At 53.4% G+C, this 21235-nt stretch overlaps 1 protein-coding gene across 1 annotated transcript in view; it reads right to left on the bottom strand.

The window, feature by feature from the left end:
* Positions 1-823: 823 nt before the first annotated feature.
* HPCAL1 (hippocalcin like 1) overlaps positions 824-21235 on the bottom strand; it is a 114834-nt gene continuing 94422 nt past the window's right edge. Inside the window, exons 3-5 of the mRNA XM_061154810.1 lie at positions 6908-7303; positions 3993-4098; positions 824-1708 (exon numbers count right to left, since the gene is read on the bottom strand). Coding sequence (XP_061010793.1) covers positions 1611-1708; positions 3993-4098; positions 6908-7285 — 582 coding nt within the window. The 5' untranslated portion in view covers positions 7286-7303 and the 3' untranslated portion in view covers positions 824-1610. The remainder of the gene's footprint in view (positions 1709-3992; positions 4099-6907; positions 7304-21235) is intronic.

The following is a 21235-nucleotide window of genomic DNA, read 5'->3' as shown; positions in this document are numbered from 1 at the left end:
GAGGGGCCCTTGTCACCCTGGGTGCCTCCAGGCACCTCACACTCCAGGCCAAGGCACCGAGAAGTGAGGCTGGCCGGGCTGAGGCGGGCGGGCGAATTTTGGAAAGTTCTCTTCCCTTTTAAGGAAGAAATAAGCCAGGGCCACTTCTTGTCCTGTCTTGGAAGGCTCCCGTGTCAGCCGCACTTACCCTGCAGGGACCCCAAGGATTCAAGGGTGTGGACAGAAGCTGCCTTGGAGGCCAGGGGCGGGGCGGTGGGGCAGCGGAAAGACCCAGGACATCCTCAGTGATGCCCCCAGATGCAGTGTCAGCCAGGCCAACAACGCATGGGACTTGCGGGCACGTGGTGCCCACCTCCCCACAGTTAAGGCCCCTTCTGCTGCTTCTGAGACCAGAAGCATCTCCATGGCCACAGCCTGAGAAACCAGGCCTGCTCGCCCTCCCGGCTGGTGCGGATGCCCCGGGTCTCCGCCCTGTCATTGCTGGGGATGTGAAGTCTCACGACTCTGCTGATTAAACCACGGGGCTGGGCTGGGGGCGGGGGGCAGAGAGGCTGGGGGGAGGGAGGGGAGGAGGCAGAAGCCTGGCTGTCAAACCCACCCAGAACAGTCATGTTTTATTTCCACGTATTTCTTGGCATTAGGCAGAGACGGAAGGAGAGGTTGTACAGGATTTATAGACACAGTGATGGCCGCAGGGACACAGGAGCGGCCCAGTTTACAATGAGCAGCTGGACCCACGGAGGCCACCTGTCCGGAGAGCACTCAGGCCTTGGCAGCCGAACAGGGGCTCTCACGGGCCAACACAAGACTCGGACAACTCCCGTTTATTTGATCATTTTAATACAGGAAATGCCAGACCAATCAACAGGGAGGACAAACCTCACAGAGACACCTGCGCTCACGATGCGGACGGGAGGGTCTCCACGGCCCTGGGCACGCATGCATGTCCTTTGGAGAAGGGCAGATTGAGAGCATAAATACCACAAAATAACCAGGCTCAGGGTGGGGGGGAATCACAGGCCACAAGGAAACCACGCTTCAAAGGCAATCGAGGCATTAAATACGGAACTTACATGTTACATTTCACTTCACCGTACGTATAATTTATATATTAAAAGAAAGGAGACCACAGTATTATATACGTGCAAGCGGTTTTGGTCGGAGGAAATGAATGAGCTGGGTGGAGCCATGCATGGGGAAGGCTTGCCCATCTCCTCTCCCTCTGTTCTTGTCCCCATCTTTCCCACAGAGTCACCCGCCATCACGGATCAATCGGCTGGCCTTGGCGCGATCTCAGAAAGTCCCACGGGTATCCTCGGCGTGTCCTCGGGGCTCCCTGTGGGCAGGGAGGTGCCCCGGAAGCGAGGACACCGCGAGCCCTGCATGTAAACACATCCCCGGGAAGTCGCCCTGGAGGGACCGGGGCAGGGAGGGGGCGGGAGGAGGCCAGGTGAGGAGTGGGGCGCAGCCGCCGGGCAGGCAGGTGTGGTGATGTGTCGCCTGGCCGCCCCGGGAGAGCAGGAATGATTGAGGAGGCATCCACTTTTGCAAGCAAAGCTTAAATGGCAAGACAAGCCTGTGTTTCTCTGCACTGTCCAGACGCCAACCCCTTAGAACTGACTCGCACTGCTGGGGTCACACTGTAACAACCGGACGATGGACGGGTCGCTTTTGGCACCTTTGATGAATTCTTCCAGGGACAGTTTGCCTGCGGGAAGGAGGATGGGAGAAACAGGAGTTAGCCAATGCTCACTGTTCGCCACCCTCAGGAGAACACACGGACAGCTCCTGCGTCGTGGAAGCCTCCTGGGGTCCAAGTCTTGAGCCCTCCTGAAGCTGGATGCTGTCCAGGCTCCACACGCTTCGAGGGCATTTCTGGAAAAACCTGTTTGGCTTTCACTGATCACTGGCAGTGCTTCTCCCAGGATACATACAGATACGGGAGGGTCCTAGGTTTGAAGCAGACCCTGCATTCTGGCAACCTGTTCCTTGGGGAACCTCCAGCTTGCTTCTGCAGCTGTAAAATGAAATAGAGCCAGGGACCCCAACACAGGAGCTTGGGGCCATGCCCAGCACACTGGCGGGCGCTTAGCTCTGCCTCCACAGGCAAGCGACCCACCTCTCCACATCCCAGGATATTTACCTGTGTTGGGGGGATCACAGCCATGCCTGTCTCAAAGGCGTGAGCTCCCCCAGAGCATCCCCAGCAGGAGACTAAACCACCCCAGGCTAAGGGATGGATTGGGAAGGGGGGCAGTCACCCCCCCGGCAGAAAAGGAGGCTCCTGAGATGATGCAGAGGGCTACTGGGCTTTGTGACCGTTCGTACGGTTAACAGGGACTTTACCCTGACCACTCAGGGAAACGGGCTTCCCTTGTAGCTCCGTTGGTAAAGAATCTGCCTGCAGTACCGGAGACCCGGGTTCGATCCCTGGGTCAGGAAGATTCCCTGGAGAAGGAAATGGCAACCCACTCCAGTATCCTTGCCTGGAAAATCTCATGGACACAGGAGCCTGGTGGGCTGCAGTCCATGGGGGTCGCAAAGAGTCGGGCACGACTGAGCGATTAACACTTTACTTACTCAGGGCAAGGAGCTAATGAAAGCACTGGCCTCTCCTCTAGGCAGAAAGCAGGGCTGGCAAGGGGCTGGGGGCCCCTGGGCACAGTCTGTCCTGCAGCCATCGGGGTGCTCCTCGTGCTCCGCCAGACTCAGGACCTGTGGCCTCAGCGACTACCTGTGCTTTCTGAGGGCGGGCCGGGAAGGTGGGAAGGGTGTGGGGCAACCCAGAGAAGGACAACTTCTCTGCACACCCCTGCTTCACTCTTCTCTCCTCCAACATCACCTCTCCTGCCCCCTCCCCAAGCTTCAGGGCGGATCCCGGGGCTCACAGGAGAAGTGCGGGCCCCGGTTCACGGACAGCCTGGGAAGATGCACAGAACTGAGCGGTCAGAGCAGATCCTCTGGATCCTCACAACCACAAGAGACTGAATTATTATCCCCATTTCACAGAAGAGTAAACCGGGGTTCGGAAAAGCCAAGACTGGTGGAACAAGTCTATTGAACCCAAAGCCTGTGCCTTGCTACCCTGGAGGGTGGAAGACATGTGTTGAATCTGCCCAAAGGCCACTCCAGGAGTGAGGCTGTCTTGTCTTACGCTGATCGTGTTTTGAAAACTGTCTTCATGGGTTGATGTGCCTGCAGCCCCACCACGCCTCTATGCCGCTGGCTCAGTCTTTTGCCTTCATCTGTAAACTGCACTTGAAGGTTTGGCCGGGGCGGGACAGGGAGCAGGGTGGGGGGGTGTATGGGGCTTTCCTGTGCATTAGCTTATTTTCAACCCCCAAGCACAGCACAGTGGGTATTTTCTCTTTTTCTTTTCTAAATGCTGCATTTCTTTATCCTTCAAAAGCAAATCTGACAAGGCTCTGGGGCTGCACTTCATGCGGATCCATCCTGTTTCATGGTTACCCTCTCCGGCGTGGATCCCAAAGAAGCTCACAGCTGAGGCAGAGAAGGAAACACGGGGCACGTCGTCCCGGCCAGGCCTCCACGGCCGCCCCCTGGAACCCACCACTTCTGCTGTGGTGTGGTCCCAGCGAGCCTGGTACAGCTGCTGCAGGCCAGCACCTCCCAACAGAGTCGCCAGGGCGACTGGGGCCTGGAGGAGGGATGGTGGGGGGCCATCCATCCATCTACCACCCAGGAGCCTGATCCCAACCCTTCGGGGGCCCAGGTGCCATGGACACACCTGCCTCTTCTCCCCTGGGACATGCCCACGGGCCCACTGTGTCCCCATTCTAGAAACGAGGAGACTACTGCTCAGGGGGCAGGACATAGGCCCAGGTGCTCCTGGACTCTGAAGCCCAACCCTCAGCATAGCTGCACTGACTGTGGAGGGCCAGGGGTGGGCTGGGCAGGGTCCCAGAAGCTGTGCGGAGGGGCCCCAAACGCCTCTCTGCTCCCAGCAGCGCGGCAGACATGCGGTGTCCTACCGTCATTGTTGGTGTCCATCTGCCTGAAGATCTTGTCTGTGCGTTTCTCCGGTGTGGACTCGTCCTCCGGCATCTTCATCACGGAGGACACCATTTTATATATCGCCTGCAAAGGGGAACACAGATGCGTGTGCTTAGAGGTTCCAGGTGCTCCTGGAGGGATGGGACACAGGCCTGATCTGCTCCCCCCCTCCTCGCCCACGGCAGGAGGAAAGGCTGGGCTGTCCACCAGCTCCAGGATCCTCCCCAGCTGGAATGTTCCAGGGCTTTTCCCAATAGTGTGCATGCATGTTGCAGACAGCACGTGAGCAAAAGGAAGCCAGTCTCATTTATGTGAGGTTCAAGAACAGGTGAAACGACCCACTCTGACTGTGGCAAGACTGGGTTTGTCTGGGGGCGGGAGGTGGGACAGCTCTCAGGCCTTCTGGGGGGGCTGGGGATGCTCCCTAACTCACTGGCGGTGACACGGACATATGTGTGCACAGTGTGCATCACGCGGCACGCTTAGCCACAAATATTTGACTACAGGATTGCTGTACCTCGGTGAGGAGCAAAAAAAGACAGCCCCTGAAACTCACAGGGGAAACCATATCACCAGCCCCAGAAAGGACAGGCCCGGGGCCCATGGGTCTCTCCAGCAGGACCGAGAACCTTCTCTTCAGGACACTGCCGTCCATGGGCTCGGCACCGCACAGGCCATTTCTACCCAAGAGTCCAGGCCCGCGGTGTGTGCGTGTGTGTATGTGCATCAGTGTGTGTGTGTGTGTGTGTCCAAGGGGCCATGATGAAGCCGGTGACCAGCAGCTCATAAGAGTAACATGAGAGCAGGAGGGGGCTGTGCCACTGGTGGATTCTACGGGGACATGGCTTGACTGATACTCTCATTCCTCAAACAACAGACCAAGAACAGCAGAAACCTGGAAGCTGTAATGTCTTAAAAAGCAGGTCTACAAAACCAAACCAAAAAGAATGACCCAGTGAGGCTTCTTGTATCTACCACACTCTGCACTCCTTGGTCCCTCTCCACCTGCAGGCAGGGGTGACCAGGCCTCACCGCACAGCAAGTGTGTCTTTCACGGCCTCCTGGGACAGGCCCCCCTCCTGGGACAGCGTCAGGAACTCGTCTGAGTGCAGAGAAGGCCGAGCCAAGACCCTCCCTGTCTCTGCTGGGCTGTGATGCACTTGGAGCCCAGCCCATTTTGATGAAGGTGTAGCAGCCAGGCGTCCTGCTTAGCCTCTGCCAACATGGGGGCAAGTGCTCAGGGTTTGGGAACTTGGTCTGGGGGCCTAGCAGCCAGATCCTGTCCAGATAGGAGAGGTGCCCCTCACGGCTCTCATGGCTCTGCCGTGTCTGTAAGCTTTGGCCGGGGCAGTCTGCTTGGCAGGTGACAGAGGAGGGTAAGGGCCAGCAGGTGGGTCGGGACAGGTGATTGCCCAGAAGCCAATTTCTTCCTTCTACCGCTGCTTATTGCTAAGAGCCAGGATCAACGGCTGAAGCACAGTTTCTCCTGAACCTGTGCTGGTTTATTCTCATGGCATGAAAACCACCTGTTTGGGAAACAGGTCAGGCTACTTGCTGCTGATCAAGGAGTTCCTGAGTTTGATATCCTCTGCGTGTGGTTTAGTCCAGAAGTTCCCTCCATGTAGACTGGAGAATACCTCCTCTAAGGAGTTCCAGAACTGAGTTCCCAGGCTCCAGGAGTAGGGGTGCAGGGGGTGGGGACCCAGGGAGCAGAGGCTCTGTGGCTCTCTACCACACACCCGGGAACCCAGGGGAGTGAACAAAACTTTTTTTCTTGCTGGAAAACAGCTTCCCTCACCCGCGTTGTTGATAGGAGAGAAGAGCTTTCTGAGGTGGTGCTTCCTGGGCCAGAGCTTATTCTGTCACCATTAATGGTTCAGTTTGGCTTTACAATTGTGTGTTCCTGAGGATATGACAAGCTGTCTGTTGCATTCTTAAATAGGGGAATACGAAAAGGTCTTGGCAGGTGCCTTCTGCCAGTGTCAAGGGTCCTTTCCATTATAATTCTCAGCTCTGTTACTTTGACCACCTGACACGAAGAGCCGACTCACTGGAAAAGACACTGATGCTGGGAGAGATTGAGGGCAGGAAGTGAGTGGAATGACAGAGGACGAGATGGTTGGATGGCATCACTGACTCAATGGACATGAGTCTGAGCAAACTCTGAGGGATGGTGAGGGACAGGGAAGCCTGGCGTGCTGCCGTCCATGGGGTGGCAAAGATATGGACATGACTGAGTGACTGAACAACAATTGTTAACTCTCAGGATATCACACCCCTGCCGCCCCCCACCACCCCACGCCTCGTCTCAGAGTTTGTTAGGTGCAGAAAATGACACCCTCCTCCCCTTAGAGCTGGGAAGACCACAGCTCATCAACGGCGTGTAGGCCAGGGCTTTTTACCGCCAAGGATCGGCAAACAATGGTCCTTCTCCTGCATTGGTAGGTGGGTTTTTACCACTAGCTCCACCATAGCTCAGTCGGTAAAGAATCTCCCTGCAATACAGGAGACCCGGGTTCGATCCCTGGGTTGGGAAGATTCCCCCCGGAGAAGGAAATGACAACCCACTCCAGTATTCTTGCCTCGAGAATCCCATGGATAGAGGAGCCTGCAGGCTACACAGGCCATGGGGTCGCAAGAGTCAGACAGGACTTAGCGACTAAACCGCCAACTGCCGCCATCTGGGAAGCCCAACAATGGCTATTCTCATCAACATCTGTAAGGGCCTGCTTGGTCAGGTGACAGCTAGTCATTTTCCAAAGGGCAGGAAAGAGGGGCAGGCAGCCACGTGGCCCGCAAGGACCAGAGGCGGGCCGAGGAGTCCCGTGCTGTCCAGAGTGGGCGGGGTCTGCTAAGGCCCCGCCCCAGCGCCAGCCCCGCCCCCTGGGCGCACCTGCACGATCTCCAGCATCTCGCTGCGGCTGATGTAGCCGTTGCCGTCGAGGTCGTACATGCTGAAGGCCCACTTGAGCTTCTGCTCCAGCTTGCCCCGCGAGGTCACGCTCAGCGCGATGATGAACTCCCTGAAGTCTATGGTGCCGTCGCCGTTGGTGTCGAAGGTGCGGAAGACGTGCTCGGCGAACTTGGAGGCGTCGCCGTAGGGGAAGAAGTTCGCATAGATCTTCTTGAACTCGTCCACGGTCAGGTGGCCGGTGGGGCAGTCCTTGAGGAAGCCCTTGTACCACTCCTGCAGCTCATGGTCCGTGAACTCCGTGTTCTCCCGCAGGTCCTGCAGCACTTCGGGTCGCAGCTTGCTGTTTTGCTTGCCCATGGCGGCCGGCAGGGACACCTGCAAGACAGAGGCCCGGCTGGAGATGGGGTGGGGGGAGCGCAGGGGAGGGCTCCCCACCGTCCATGGCCGCCCAGCGGGACGGAGGACTATCCCTTGAGTGTCCCCCACCAGTGGCTGGAGAGGCCTGACTCCGGCCATCATGGTGATGAGATGTCCCAGCATGTGTAGGACCCCCCACAGAGAGGGGGGGCCCCGAAGGGGAGGGGGACCCTTAGCCTATGTACCACCAGGAAGGCAGGGTGCTCCAGTGGAGTCAGGACTGGCCGCCTGGCACTGCAAGACCTATCCTGACCTCCAGAATTGGAAACGTGGAGAAAACGGCCACATAAAATCAACAGGAATGAGGCCCTTTTCGAGTGCCCAGCAGGGTTTGTACAAGACTGGAGGCTGAAACCCTTCTTCTTATCACCCTCATCAGCTCCCAGCAAAACTGTCACCCTGACTGTAGCCCACGCCCCGTGTTCTGAGCATTTCTTTCCTCTTTCAGGCACCACATTCTGATTTTATCCTTAGAACAGGCATCCAGAAACTTTTAAGGAATCCCCTCTTGTTTTGGCCTCTGAGAAACCCTATGGTTGGGAGCATGGGGTGGGGGTGGGGGAAGTGTGGATATGGAATTAGCACCAAAAGGATGTCTCCAGTGTGCATAGTAAAGTCCCAGGCAATTGCAGGCATGCAAATGCATGCTCTCCATGGAGTTTTCCCCTAATGCCTGCACAGAAGACTGACCCTGCATGCATGCTACATCGCTTCAGTCGTGTCTGACTCTTTGTGACCCCATGGACTGTAGCCCACCAGGCTCCTCTGTCCACGGGATTTTCCAGGCAATAATATGGGAGTGGGTTGCCATGTTTTCCTCCAAGGGAGCTTTCCAATCTAACTGGTGCCCTTGAATAGAGAAGCTTGGGACACAGACCCAGAGGAAAGGCCACGTGAGGACACAGGGAGAAGACGGCTATTGATGGGCCAACGAGAGAGGCCTCAGAAGGAGCCAGGCCTGCTGACACCTTGATCTCAGACGTCAGTCTCCCAGAACTGTGAGAAAATACATTTCTGTTTTTGAAGCTGTCCAGCGTGCAGTGCTAAGACAGCTGCCCAGGGAACTGAGCTGATAACACGTGGCATCAGTGTCCATGTGCTGGGGGCCGTGCAGTTCCCAAAGGCTTAACTCCTGACCTGCCGGTGTCAGGGACAACCACAAGAAGGTCCATGGACGTGGGACACTTTTGTTTTAATCAGACACCTCGCCTGCATTCATCCCGCTTCCAGGGAGGAAGCCGACCGGGAGGCTCTGGAGGTGAAGCCAGCCCTCGGACCCAATCGTCCGGCCCCGTCTCACAACTTCCTGGGGGCAGCTAGGGGAGGACAGTACTGGGGAGGGTGGGAGGACAATGTGGTCATGAACATGGCCTTCCCGGCTGCCTTCGATAGTCAACGCACATCCTTTCCCTAAAGCATTCCTTCTCTTTTCATCATGGAAACGAGCCACCTTCCGGGAAGCTCTGGGCTCTGAGAGCTCAGGGTCGGTCCTTTCATATCTTTTTTTTTTTTTTTTGGCTGTACGGCACAGCTTGTAGGATCTTAGTTCCCTGAGCCTGGATCGAACCCTGGGCCCTGGCAGTGAAAGCACCGAGCCCTAAACACTGGACCGCCAGCGAATTCCCAGGATCTTTCCCTTCAGAATCCATTTGCCTCAGTGAAAACCAAACCACCGCTCAGAACCACGGTATCAGATGGCCTCAGAATGTGTTGGCGATTTGTATTCTTTAAGATCCACAAGATGCCAAACTCCTAATTCCTCCTCCGCCTGATGTAACAAATGTTTATGGAGAGGAAGGGACCATATCGGGGATGGGACAAGGATGGTCAACACAATTGCTAGGAGGTGATGGCCAGGGGCTCTGAGGTCTGCCTGGGGAGGCTTCAGCTTTCCCAGCCTTTCTCACATGTCCCCGCAGGCAGACATGTGAGGTTTCACAGTCCTCTTCCCTCCCCAGGCCTGGCTCAGAGTGGGTGTCAGTGTGGGGGGAGTGGGTCTTCCTGCCATGGTGGTGGTGGTCCTGGTTGTGTACACACACCTGCTAACTCTGGAGGCAAGTAAGTGTGTTAGTCACTCAGTCGTGTCTGACTCTTTGTGACCCCGTAGACTGTAGCCCGGCAGGCTCCTCTGTCCATGGGATTCTCCAGGCAAGAATACTGGAGAGGGTTGCCATTTCCTTCTCCAGGGGGTCTTCCTGACCCAGGGATCAAACCCAGGCTTACTGCACTGCAGGCAGATTCTTTATTATCTGAGCCACCAGGGAGGCGGTCTCTGGCAAAGCTGGCATTCCAGCAGAGCCTGGATGCATCCTGGCCCCTCTGGGGGAAGCAATGCAGAGGGGTCTTTCCTGAGGGTTCTGGGGCTCACTGGATGGCAAGACTCTGAGATGGGCACATCAGGCATGGATCTTGCCTTTGAAAAGATTTCTTCAAGGCCAGAGCACATGGGAGGCAGGAGAGGCACCCACATTGGTTCACTGCAGCATCAAAAACCCCACCACAGTCATTCTAACTGCAGCCGCAGTTCATCAAGCACTCAAGCTGGGCCAGGGGCTGTGCAGACCATTTTATAAATGGTGAAACCGAGGCCTGGGGGCGGTAAGTAACTTTCCCTGGAGCTGCGATGTGACTAGGATGTGACCAGGAGTCCATCTTGAGCTTGACTACAGGGCTCAACAATTGACCTTGAACCCTGGGAGGTGGGCAGGGTAGGCCTGGCACTCTCAGCTGTACAGAGAAGAAAAGAGAGGCAGGGAGAATTTGAGGGATGTGTTTAGGAAACAAAAAAGTAAATTTTACTTTTGGGGGAAAACTATCAAGAAACCGTGGGTGGAAAAACATGCTTTCCTGCCATTGACTTGAAGGTTGAGTGAGTAACATCTGCGGCTGTCAAACTCAGGGCTGATGGGAGACCGCATTTTTTAGGACGCTGTGGCAGGAATCGATCACTGAGTGTCCAACCTCCTTTAGAAAGACCTCACAGCTCTGAAGTAGGGCCCCCCCCCGACCCCCAGCCGCCACCTTTGCTTTGATTTTTGACCACACTCAGTCAGCTGAATTAAAGGGCTGACTTAGAGCGTTACCCTTTAAAAGTCAGTAGCATGTATTTTTGCCATAGGACACTGAACGATGAACTCCCCAGGTTGGTAGGTGCCCAATATGCTACTGGAGATCAGTGGAGAAATAACTCCAGAAAGAATGAAGAGATGGAGCCAAAGCAAAAACAACACCCAGTTGTCGATGTGACTGGTGATGGAAGTAAAATCTGATGCTGTAAAGAGCAATATTGCATAGGAACCTGGAATGTTAGGTCCATGAATCAAGGCAAGTTGGCAGTGGTCAAACAGGAGATGGCAAGAGTGAACATCAACATTTTAGGAATCAGTGAACTAAAATGGATTAGAATGGGTGAATTTAACTCAGATGACCATTATATCTACTACTGTGGGCAAGAATCCCTTAGAAGAAATGGAATAGCCACCATAGTCAATAACAGTACAAAATGCAGTACTTGGATGCAATCTTAAAAATGACAGAATAATATCTGTTCATTTCCAAGGCAAACCATTCAATATCACAGTAATTCAAGCCTATGCCCCAACCACTAATGCCAAAGAAGTTGAAGTTGAATGGGTCTATGAAGACCTACAAGACCTTCTAGAATTAACACCCAAAAAAGATTTCTGTTTCATTATAGGGAACTGGAATGCAAAAGTAGGAAGTCAAGAAATACCTGGAGTAACAGGCAAACTTGGCCTTGGAGTACAGAATGAAGCAGGGCAAAGGCTAATAGAGTTTTGCCAATAGAACCCACTGGTCATAGCAAACACCCTCTTCCAACAATATAAGAGAAGACTCTACACATGGACATTACCAGATGGTCAACACCAAAATCAGATTGATTATACTCTTTGCAGCCAAAGATGGAGAAGCTCTATAGAGTCAGCAAAAACAAGACCGGGAGCTGACTGTGGCTCAGACCATGAACTTCTTATTGCCAAATTCAGACTTAAATTGAAGAAAGTAGGGAAAACCACTAGACCATTCAGGTATGACCTAAATCAAATCCCTTATGATTATACAGTGGAAGTGAGAAATAGATTCAAGGGATTAGATCTGATAGATAGAGTGGCTGAAGAACTATTGTACAGGAGGCAGGGATCAAGACCATCCTCAAGAAAAAGAAATGCAAGAAGACAAAATGGTTGTCTGAGGAGGCCTTATAAATAGCTGTGTAAAGAAGAGAAGCAAAAGGCAAAGGAGAAAAAGAAAGATATACCCATTTGAATGCTGAGTTCCAAAGAATAGCAAGGAGAGATAAGAAAGCCTTCCTTAGTGATCAATGCAAAGAAACAGAGGAAAACAATAGGATGGAAAAGACTAGAGATCTCTTCAAGAAAATTAGAAATACCAAGGGAACATTTCATGCAAAGATGGGCACAATAAAGGACAGAAATGGTATGGACCTAACAGAAGCAGAAATTTAAGAAGAGGTGGCAAGAATACACAGAACTATACAAAAAAGATCTTCATAACCCAGATAATCACGATAGTGTGATCACTCACCTAGAGCCAGACATCCTGGAATGTGAAGTCAAGTGGGCCTTAGGAAGCATCACTATGAACAAAGCTGGTGGAGGTGATGGAATTCCAGTTGAGCTATTTCAAATCCTCAAAGATAATGCTGTGAAAGTGCTGCACTCAATATTCCAGCAAATTTGGAAAACTCAGCAGTGGCCACAGGACTGGAAAAGGTCAGTTTTCATTTCAACCCCAAAGAAAGGCAATGCCAAAGAATGCTCAAACTACTGCACAATTGTACTCAACTCACACGCTAGCTAAGTAATGCTCAAAATTCTCCAAGCCAGGCTTCAGCAGTACATGAACCGTGAACTTCCAGACGTTCAAGCTGTATTTAGAAAAGGCAGAGGAACCAGAGATCTAATTGCCAACATCCATTGGATCATCGAAAAGGCAAGAGAGTTCCAGAGAAACATCTATTTCTGCTTTATTGACTATGCCAAAGCTTTTGACTGTGTGGATCACAACAAACTGTGGAAAATTCTTCAAGAAATGGGAATACCAGACCACCTGACCTGCTTCTAGAGAAACCTGTATGCAGGTCAGGAAGCAACAGTTAGAACTGGACATGGAACAACAGGCTGGTGGTTCCAAATCAGGAAAGGAGTATGTCAAGGCTGTATATTGTCACCCTGCTTATTTAACTTCTATGCAGAGTACATCATGAGAAACGCTGGGCTGGATGAAGCACAGCTGGAATCAAGATTACCGGGAGAAATATCAATAACCTCAGATATGCAGATGTTACCACCCTTATGGCAGAAAGTGAAGAAGAACTAAAGAGCCTTTTGATGAAAGTGAAAGAGGAGAGTGAAAAAGTTGGCTTAAAACTCAACATTCAGAAAACTAAGATCATGGCATCTGGTCCCATCACTTCATGGCAAATAGATGGGGAAACAGTGGAAATAGTGTCAGACTTTATTTTTTGGGGCTCCAAAATCACTGCAGATGGTGATTGCAGCCATGAAATTAAAAGACGTTTGCTCCTTGGAAGAAAATTATGACCAACCTAGACAGCATATTAAAAAGCAGAGGCATTGCCAACAAAGGTCTGTCTAGTCAAGGCTATGGTTTTTCCAGTAGTCATGTATGGATGTGAGAGTTGGACTATAGAGCTGACTGCTGAAGAATTGATGCGTTTGAACTGTGATGTTAGAGAAGACTCTTGAGAGTCCCTTGGGCTGCAAGGAGATCCAACCAGTCCATCCTAAAGGAAACCAGTCCTGAATATTCATTGGAAGGACCGGTGCTGAAGCTGAAACTCCAATCCTTTGGCCACCTGATGCAAAGAGCTGACTCATTTGACAAGACCCTGATGCTGGGAAAGACTGAAGGCGGGAGGAGAAGGGGACCACAGAGGATGAGATGGTTGGATGGCATCACCGACTCAATGGACATGAGTAAACTCCAGGAGTTGGTGATGGACAGGGAAGCCTGGTATGCTGCAGCCCATGGGATCGCAAAGAGTTGGACACAACTGAGCGACTGGACTGAACTGCCATAGCAAGTTCAAGGCAATTACAAGGATGTCAAAGACCCCTGGGGTGTCAGGTAAAAATCCAGGGTTGGGGGGATTTATGGTTGTAGAAATCCCCTAAGAGCACAAGCTGAGCTTAGATGAAAAGAGTGGAGATGACTGGTTTTACAACAGTCTGAATGTACTGAACACGACTGAACTGCACACTTAGAAATGGCTGAGATGGTCATGTCTATGTTGTGTCTGTGTTTTACCACAAGTTTTAAAAGGGCGGGGTGTATTTCAGGGAGGGTTGGGTGGTTGGAAGACCACTCTGGGCCCCTTTGGGGTCTGATCGTCTAGGATCCCTGAGTCTAGAGGTCCCCGGTTGAAGAACCCTGTGCCCCTCTCTGAGATGGGGAAGCCTCTCACCATATGGGCAAACGCTCCCCTCCTCCCAAGAAAATCAATGGAGTCGGAGAAGGCGCTGCAGCATTCCCTGGAAGAATCTGGAAGCTCGTTGTCTACGAGCCCTGCGAGCCTCATCACACCCTGCACCCGAAAAACAGGGAGCGAACGTAACTGTGCAAACGCTTGTGCCCAGGTGTCCACTAGCTGCCGCTCTGCTCCCCGTGAGCCTCAGCCCAGGAGTGCAGGCCACCGTCGCCCTCTGCATGTCCTCGGGGCCTGGGGTCAGGCCGGGTGCACGGGGTGTGCCCAGGATATTCCAGTCCCCTTGGCCCTCCATGTGGCTGGGGACGCAGGGCCTGTTCTCATGGCTCCTTGTGGCATACAGATGGGGCATAAAAAGTGACACAAAGAGGTGGGGAGTGGGGAGCAAGAGGAAGGCCAGCCTCTGACGAGGAATCCTTCATTCCCACACAGGGCCGAGGCAGTCTGATAGGAAGATGGAAGGTGGAAGCCACACTGAATGACAAGGGGGACTTGAGAAGCCACTGGAGGCTCGATCCCACAGGTCAGCTCTAGGGCACGTGGCAGATTCCAGGTGCTGCGGGTAGGGGTCATGCTCAACCAGGCTGGGAGGAGGCAAGGCCATCTGCATCATCAGCATTTTAGAGACAAAGAACTGAGGCTTCTGGGAACAGAAGCTTGTCTGGGGCAGGTGGAGCTGGGAACTTCCCAGGGCGCTTTCAGCACCAGAGTCCATGGGCAGAGATGGAGGCCAAGGAGGTGCTCCTAGCTGGTGACCACCTCCTCTGCAAGACAGCCTTCCCCCTGGGACTCTCACTGTGAAGCCATGAAGGGGCCCATGAATGTCAAATAAAGCTCCACCAGCCCTCCCATTCGGCTTTAATGGTGGCTCAAATGATAAAGAATCTGCCTGCAATGCAGGAGACCCAGGTTCAGTCCCTGGATCAGGAAGATCCCCTGGAGAAGGGAATGGCTACCCACTCCAGTACTCTTGGCCTGGAGAATTCCACGGACAGAGGAGCCTGGTGGGCTATAATCTATGGGGTCCCAAAGCGTCAGACACAACTAAGCAACTAAGACACACACACAGCACTCTCAGTCACCCCCTGCATGGGCCTGTGTGTGCTGTCCAAAGGCTCGTATGAAATATTTAAGAAGAACCTCATTCCAGTTCTCTCTCCTGGAGGCTCTTGGCTTGAAGCAGGCGCCCTCAAGGGAACAGAGAGAGTGGAACGCTGTACCCCAGTGACCCCTCCGTTACTAATTAAGCCAACGAATTTATTGACGATCGCCTGGCTGGGAAAGATGGCTGACAAAAAGCAAGGCTTTCTGTAATGACAAAGCCAACACTCCCACTTCCCAGCAGAAATGGCCCCCTGGCCCTATGGTCAGGCAAACACCCCAGGCTTCATTTACCAGAAAATCTTATCTTTCATCTCCAGTGAAAGATGGGGTGCAGAACAGACGTGCCGGGGGAGGGCAATTGATTCAAGCTCTTACTGGGCTTCAAGAGCGTCATGACCAAGCAGGGCTCAGATTAGACAAGCAACAGCCTTCTGAGAGCCTCGAAGATGACATTTTATTCACAGTAATGGAAAAGTGGGGGAGGGAGTTAGTGCAGCCCTAAGAGCCATCTCTCTGGTTCTCAGTTACTCTGTTATTGTTCTTAATGTGCTAAATCGGAACGGAAAAAAAAAAAAGTAAACACGTAGCTGGGGAGCCCTATGAAAATAGTTAACCCAAAGTTGGTATTGCCTGTGAATTAAAGCCTTTTTTTTTTTAATGGCGTAGCTCTATCTGCCCACCAGAGAGTCTCCTGGAACTTGAGAGCTCGAATGTCCCATTAATCACAGCTCAATGCTGGCTGCGGCGTGGGTAGACATTTCATCCCATTGCTCCAAAACACTTTCATCAACCCAGATCTCCAAAGCTTGCTAGGCCAAGCAGACTCAGAAACACTTGGAGGGGAGATGATGGGAGAGGTGGGAGGAACCAACTCCTGATAAAAGGCCAAAGCTGGGGAGGAGGCTGGAGGAGCGAGGCCCGTGAATTTGCACTTCAAGGGACAGGAGGGCCCAGAAGAGACTGGCTTGTTCTGTCTGGGGCAGAACAGGACACAGTGGGGTGGAAGGGGGCAGAAGAAAATAGGCAATCTGTGTTGTTTCTCTTGCAGCACCAGCCCTGGGTCTCTCTCCAGGTGACTCGTGAACAAACACTCCTCCTGGGCTGAGCCCCTGTCCTAGGGAGAAAAGTGGCTGACGGCATTTGTGTCCTTCTTTCCTCCAAGCAAGCAGGTGGGAAGCAAGCCTCCTGCTGCCTTAGCTTCTAGCGCAGCTGCTCTGAGGAGGGGCCAGTCCTGTTCCAAGGCCTGTGTCAGCTGCCAGGACCCGGTGCATGGGCGGCTCTGGCTGCAGCGAGATTGGGTGGACGCTAGAGGGTGCAGTCGGGCAGGCTCCCCAAGAGACCCGTCTCCCAGCTTCCTGACCCCGCCCCTGCCACGCCCCCTTCACCTGGCCGGCGCTTCAGTTTTTCCACCTGTAAGCTGTGATTTGTCCAATACAGGAACCATAAGTCACATGGGGTTATTGAGCACTTAAAATGTGCCCGGTCTGAATTCATGTATGTGCTCTAGGAGTAAAATTTACACTGGATTTTGACAACTTAATATGGGAAAAAATATTTCATTAATAGAATTTCTCTCCTAATTACAAGTGAAATGATAAATGATACCACTTGCAATACAGTGGGTTAAGTTAATTATGCTGGTAACATTAATCTCATTTGTTTAACTTTTTAAAGGTGACTACCAGAAAAGGTAAAATTATATGTGTAGGTGGCTTGTGTTTTATTTCTAGTAACTGCTCAGCACTGGGTACATCCTTGGGGCATGGTTTAGGGGGCCACCAAGTTCATTAGCACCTCGACTGCAGGCCCACTGTTAACTGCAACCCAGCTGGGAGAGGTGGTCTGTGTTTATTTCATTCCTTGGTGCCCATGAGTGAAAGATAATGGTGTTTTGCATGTCATAATTACAGGTGAGTCCCACAAGTTTCTATTTTCAGCAGCTTCAAGAATTTTGCCAGAGATCAGCTGCAGTGAAGACCTAGGTCTAGTCCCGGCTACGGGTAAGGACGGGAGGAGGGGCTGAAGAGACAAGGCATTCCTCCTCGTCTTCTGAGGGAGAACGCGAAGCCCGGTGAGAGCTAGGGGACGAGGGGGTCAGTAACACCTCTGGAGCCGGCGGTTCCCTGGTGTACCTAAATCTAAATTCAGACCACAGGCCTTGGGGAGCCTGTTTCCGGAGGCTTCCTGAAAGCCTATTGCATCAGAGCTTCACCAGCTGGTTGGGCTCCAGGCAGTGACCTTGGTTGAGAGATCTAACTGAGAGTCCTCCTGACTCCTGGACCCACCCCAGCGGCTTAAAATCCCAAGACCTCCCAAAGCTTTAAAAAATATATAAAAGAGGGACTTCCCTGGTGGTCCCGTGGCTAAAACTCCACGCTCCCAGTGCAGAGGGCCCAGGTTTGATCCCCGGTCAGGGAACTAAATCCTACATGCTGCAACAAAGATGGAAGATCCTGTATGCTGCAACTAGGACCCAGCGCAGCCAGATAAAGGAATAATAAATATTTTTTAAAATATATAAAAGAAAGGAGGGAAGGAAGAGGGGAAAAGAGAGAGGAAAGAAGGAAGGAAAGAGGCAGGCTGGCCAAGCAAGGCAGAGAAATCTCCTCCCTATCTGAGCCACTCTCCCCTTCTACTTTCCTGAAGTTGACATGCCCTCTGTGAGGCTGGGGGAAAGAAGAGGTGGAGAAAAGGAAAGGAGACTCCCCAAGAGGATGTTCTTTCCCTTGAAGAACCGCTCACTCAACAGGAAGAGGAGGTGTGTAGCCTTCCCTGAACACCTTGTGCCCCTGAAGTCACCCGTTCATCCATGTGGCCGCTCGCCTCAGCTGCCCAGCAAACTCCTATTCATCCACCAAAGCCCAACTCAAATGCCACCTACTCATGGATGCATTTTCCAACCCCGCTATCGGTTCTTCCTTTTGTATTCCAGTAGCATTTTTAAACCTATTTCTCTTGTGACCTCAACTTTTAGTACATCATTTCCTTATGCTTTTCCTTCATTAGACTGTGAGTTCCTTGAGGAAGGAGTATATACCTCACTTATGCCAGTAGGAGAACACACTAGCATGTTCTAGCCCCAAGGTCTTTGATTCTGTAGTTCCCCAAGGACAGGGAAGCCAAGTCCATGGGGTCACAAAGAGTCAGACATGACTGAGCACCTGAACAACGGTCACTGCTACCCGGGCTGCCCTTCCTTCCTGTCAGTATCTGCAGGGCACACTCCTCAATGTTCACGTCTTTGCTCAAGTCTTCTTGGGGGAACCTCCTCCAGGGAGACCATCTCGAGTAGCATCTGCCCTCACCCTGGCCCCTTTCCAAGGCCATTCCCACTACTTGGTACTGTATTGATACATGGTTGACCCCCTGCTTCTGTTCACTGCTACATCTCCACAGTGCCCAGAACAGGGCACACAACCAGGGCTCAGTAAAAACATCTGAAATAATGCTTGTGTGACCAAGGGCTTAGCACAGTGCCCAAATGAATGAACAGATGAATAAGTGAATGGGTTTCCTCTAGGACCCTGTTGCTCTAACAGTTTGGGACTCTGTACCTGGGCTTCCCAGGGGGCGCTAGTGGTAAAGAACCTGCCTGCCAAGGCAGGAGACGTAAGAGACTAGGTTCAATCCCTTCCCACTGCAGTATTCTTGCCTGGAGAATCCTGTGGACAGAGGAGGCTGGCGGGCTACAGACCATAGGGTCACAAAGAGTCAGACACAACAACATCAGGGATATGGATGACTTCAAGCTCTAAGAAGGGACATTCTGGAATTCAGACATGGTGCTCTGGAAAGTTCCATCTACCAGCACAGCACCAGCTGCAGCAGAAGAGGGGGCCTGGAGGTGTCAGACTCAAAGTCCACTCACCGGGCTGGTGCCATCTCCTCCCTCCCCCGTGAACACACCCCAGCTATGCAGTCCTCTGCCTGGCGCGGCCTCTCCCTGGAGCCAAGGTCACGGCTACTTGAATCTTCAGGGGACAAGTGCTTTGAGCTGCTTCCCCAGGGAAGGAAGGCAGGTTGGTGGATCAGACATAAATGAGCCTCTGGGGGAAGAACAGGACAGGGAGAGGAAGAGGAAATGGCCCGGAGGGTGAGCCTCCCTCCACAGACTCACTGACGCACAGGAAGAGGGCTTGAGGCAGGACCAAAACCAAGACCCTGTGATTTTCCTTAAGGCGGTTGTTGTCCGTCCCCACGCGTCCGGCCAGAGGTGAGGTCCAGGTGTCTGCAGAGGGAGCCGGAGACCGGGCCAGGGGACAGCCAGTAGCCTGGTGAGGGGCAGGCCTGAGCGAGCCTGGTGGGGGTCAACGTGCGGAGTCCCCAGAGCCCAGGGCTTCCTCTGCCCCAGCTGAAGCCTCATTTGAAGGCAACTGTGAAGCTTGGAGGGGGGGCACATCCCCAAACTCCAGGCTGATGTGGGGAGGAAATCTGTTCCCTTTGGCCCAAAAACGTTCCTGAGGCCCCTTCTGTGCCGGGCGTGGAAACGCCCAGATGAATGAGATGCAGGGACCCTTCCCGGGTGCCCCTATGCCCTCCAGCACACCCACGACAAGGATAAGGTGTCGAGTGAGGCTTGCTTACAAGGGACCAGGAGTGCTCCAGGTGGGCGGGCAAAGGGAAGGGGGTTTGCCAGGGCAAGGGGCCTGGACGGGAGTGGTGAGCCTGACTGCACAGTGCCAGGAACGCCGTGCAGACGGCAGAGGAGGGGGTCACAGGGAGCAACAGGAGCGGGGCTGGAAGGGAGTGCTGGTAAGGCCCCCCAACCCTCCCCAGCAAATGCCCACACCCCCTGAAAATGCTCAGAATGAATCTAGCCTGGGACTCAGGGCTCTACCCCTGTTTGATCCAACAACAAAAGCTCTGAGGTTGAAACAAACAAACGCATGAATCACAGGGCATCTCCTTCTTGGGGATCCAGAGCCGGCCGCAAGTTAACGCTCTTTTGAAGGAAACCTAAGAGGCCACAGCAGACTGGACACCACTGGCTGGAGGCAGGAGCCGGTCTGAGACTTCAGAAGCCCCCACACCAGCCCCTTGATAGATCTGCTCCTTCTTCGGTCAGCCCTGGGGGGCAGAGTTCACCGCCGGGGGGGGGGGGGCCCTCATCCCAGTTGGCTTATTACGCACGGAGGTTTGGGCCACCAGCACCCTCACATTGTGGAGTAAATTCCTCCCGGCTGCCTGGGCCTGGCCGGCTGTGCAGTGACTCATGTAAACCAAGCCTGCGTAGGAAAGACCTGCAGGCAGGCGGCAGAGTGAGTCTGCAATTCCACTCCAGTGCTCCAAGCTGGACGTGAGCTGCAGTCCTCCCGCAAGGCAACATCCTCCCCGCAGGAGAGGAAGCGAGAGTCCCGGCCAGCCAGCCCACACCCTGCAGCCTTGATGACTGGCAGCTCTCAGGGAACACGCTGGACTGGGTCCTGGAATCAGGCAGTCCCCTGTCTCAAGGCTCCAGACGAAGCCTCTGTTTGCTCCTCTGTTAAATGGGACCAAGGCTAGTTTCGGGGAGCTGAGTCGGGATGGGGACTGTGTATAGAAGGGACCTCCTCCACTAGGCCGTAAATGGCCAGCCTGAGTCTCCTCCCAGGGCCCCCTCTCTAGCCTTCTGGTCTTGGCTGTCTCTTAGCTTCCCTGGACCTCAGTTTCCTTGGCTGTAAATGGGAAGGACGGTCTCAGCCTGTTGATTTCACAGCGTGGTGGTGAGGATCAAGGGAAATGAAGGCTGTGAAAGGGCTTTGACAAATGTGAAGCACCAGACAAATATACGGAGGTTCTATCACAACTTTTATGATAAAAGAAATGGGCAAAGTGCTTGATGAGCTTAAATCACAGTATCAGACTGAGCCAGGCTCAGGGGTGGGTCCACACTTTCCAGCAGACCTTCTGCGTTGCACGCTCGGCACACACCAGGGTGGGCAGAGGGCCTGGGGTCCTGGGGGCTCAATACATCTAGCAGGGGGGCGGGGCCAGTGAAATTCCAACCCCTGTTCTTCAAGAAGAAAATGAGGGAAGAGGACAGGAGAACCCAGCCCTGCAACAGTGCGGACCCCTGGCTCACACTGCCGGGGCAAACTGGGCTCCAGTCGAAGCCCCCCGGGGTCAGCACAACAGTGAGCTCGCACTAAGTCACCAGTCGGGTCTGACTCTTTGCGACCCCAGGGACTGTAGCCCCCCAGGCTCCTCAGTCCAAGCGATTCTCCAGGCCAGAATACTGGAATGGGTGGCCACGCCCTTCCCCAGGGGATCTTCCCGACCCAGGGATCAAACGCGCATCTCTCCTGTCTCCTGCATTA

This window comes from Dama dama, chromosome 11 (assembly GCF_033118175.1).
Source record: "Dama dama isolate Ldn47 chromosome 11, ASM3311817v1, whole genome shotgun sequence".
Lineage (NCBI taxonomy): Eukaryota > Metazoa > Chordata > Mammalia > Artiodactyla > Cervidae > Dama > Dama dama.
The sequence above is the reverse complement of the archived record's forward strand: the minus strand, read 5'-3'. Positions and strand labels throughout refer to the sequence as shown.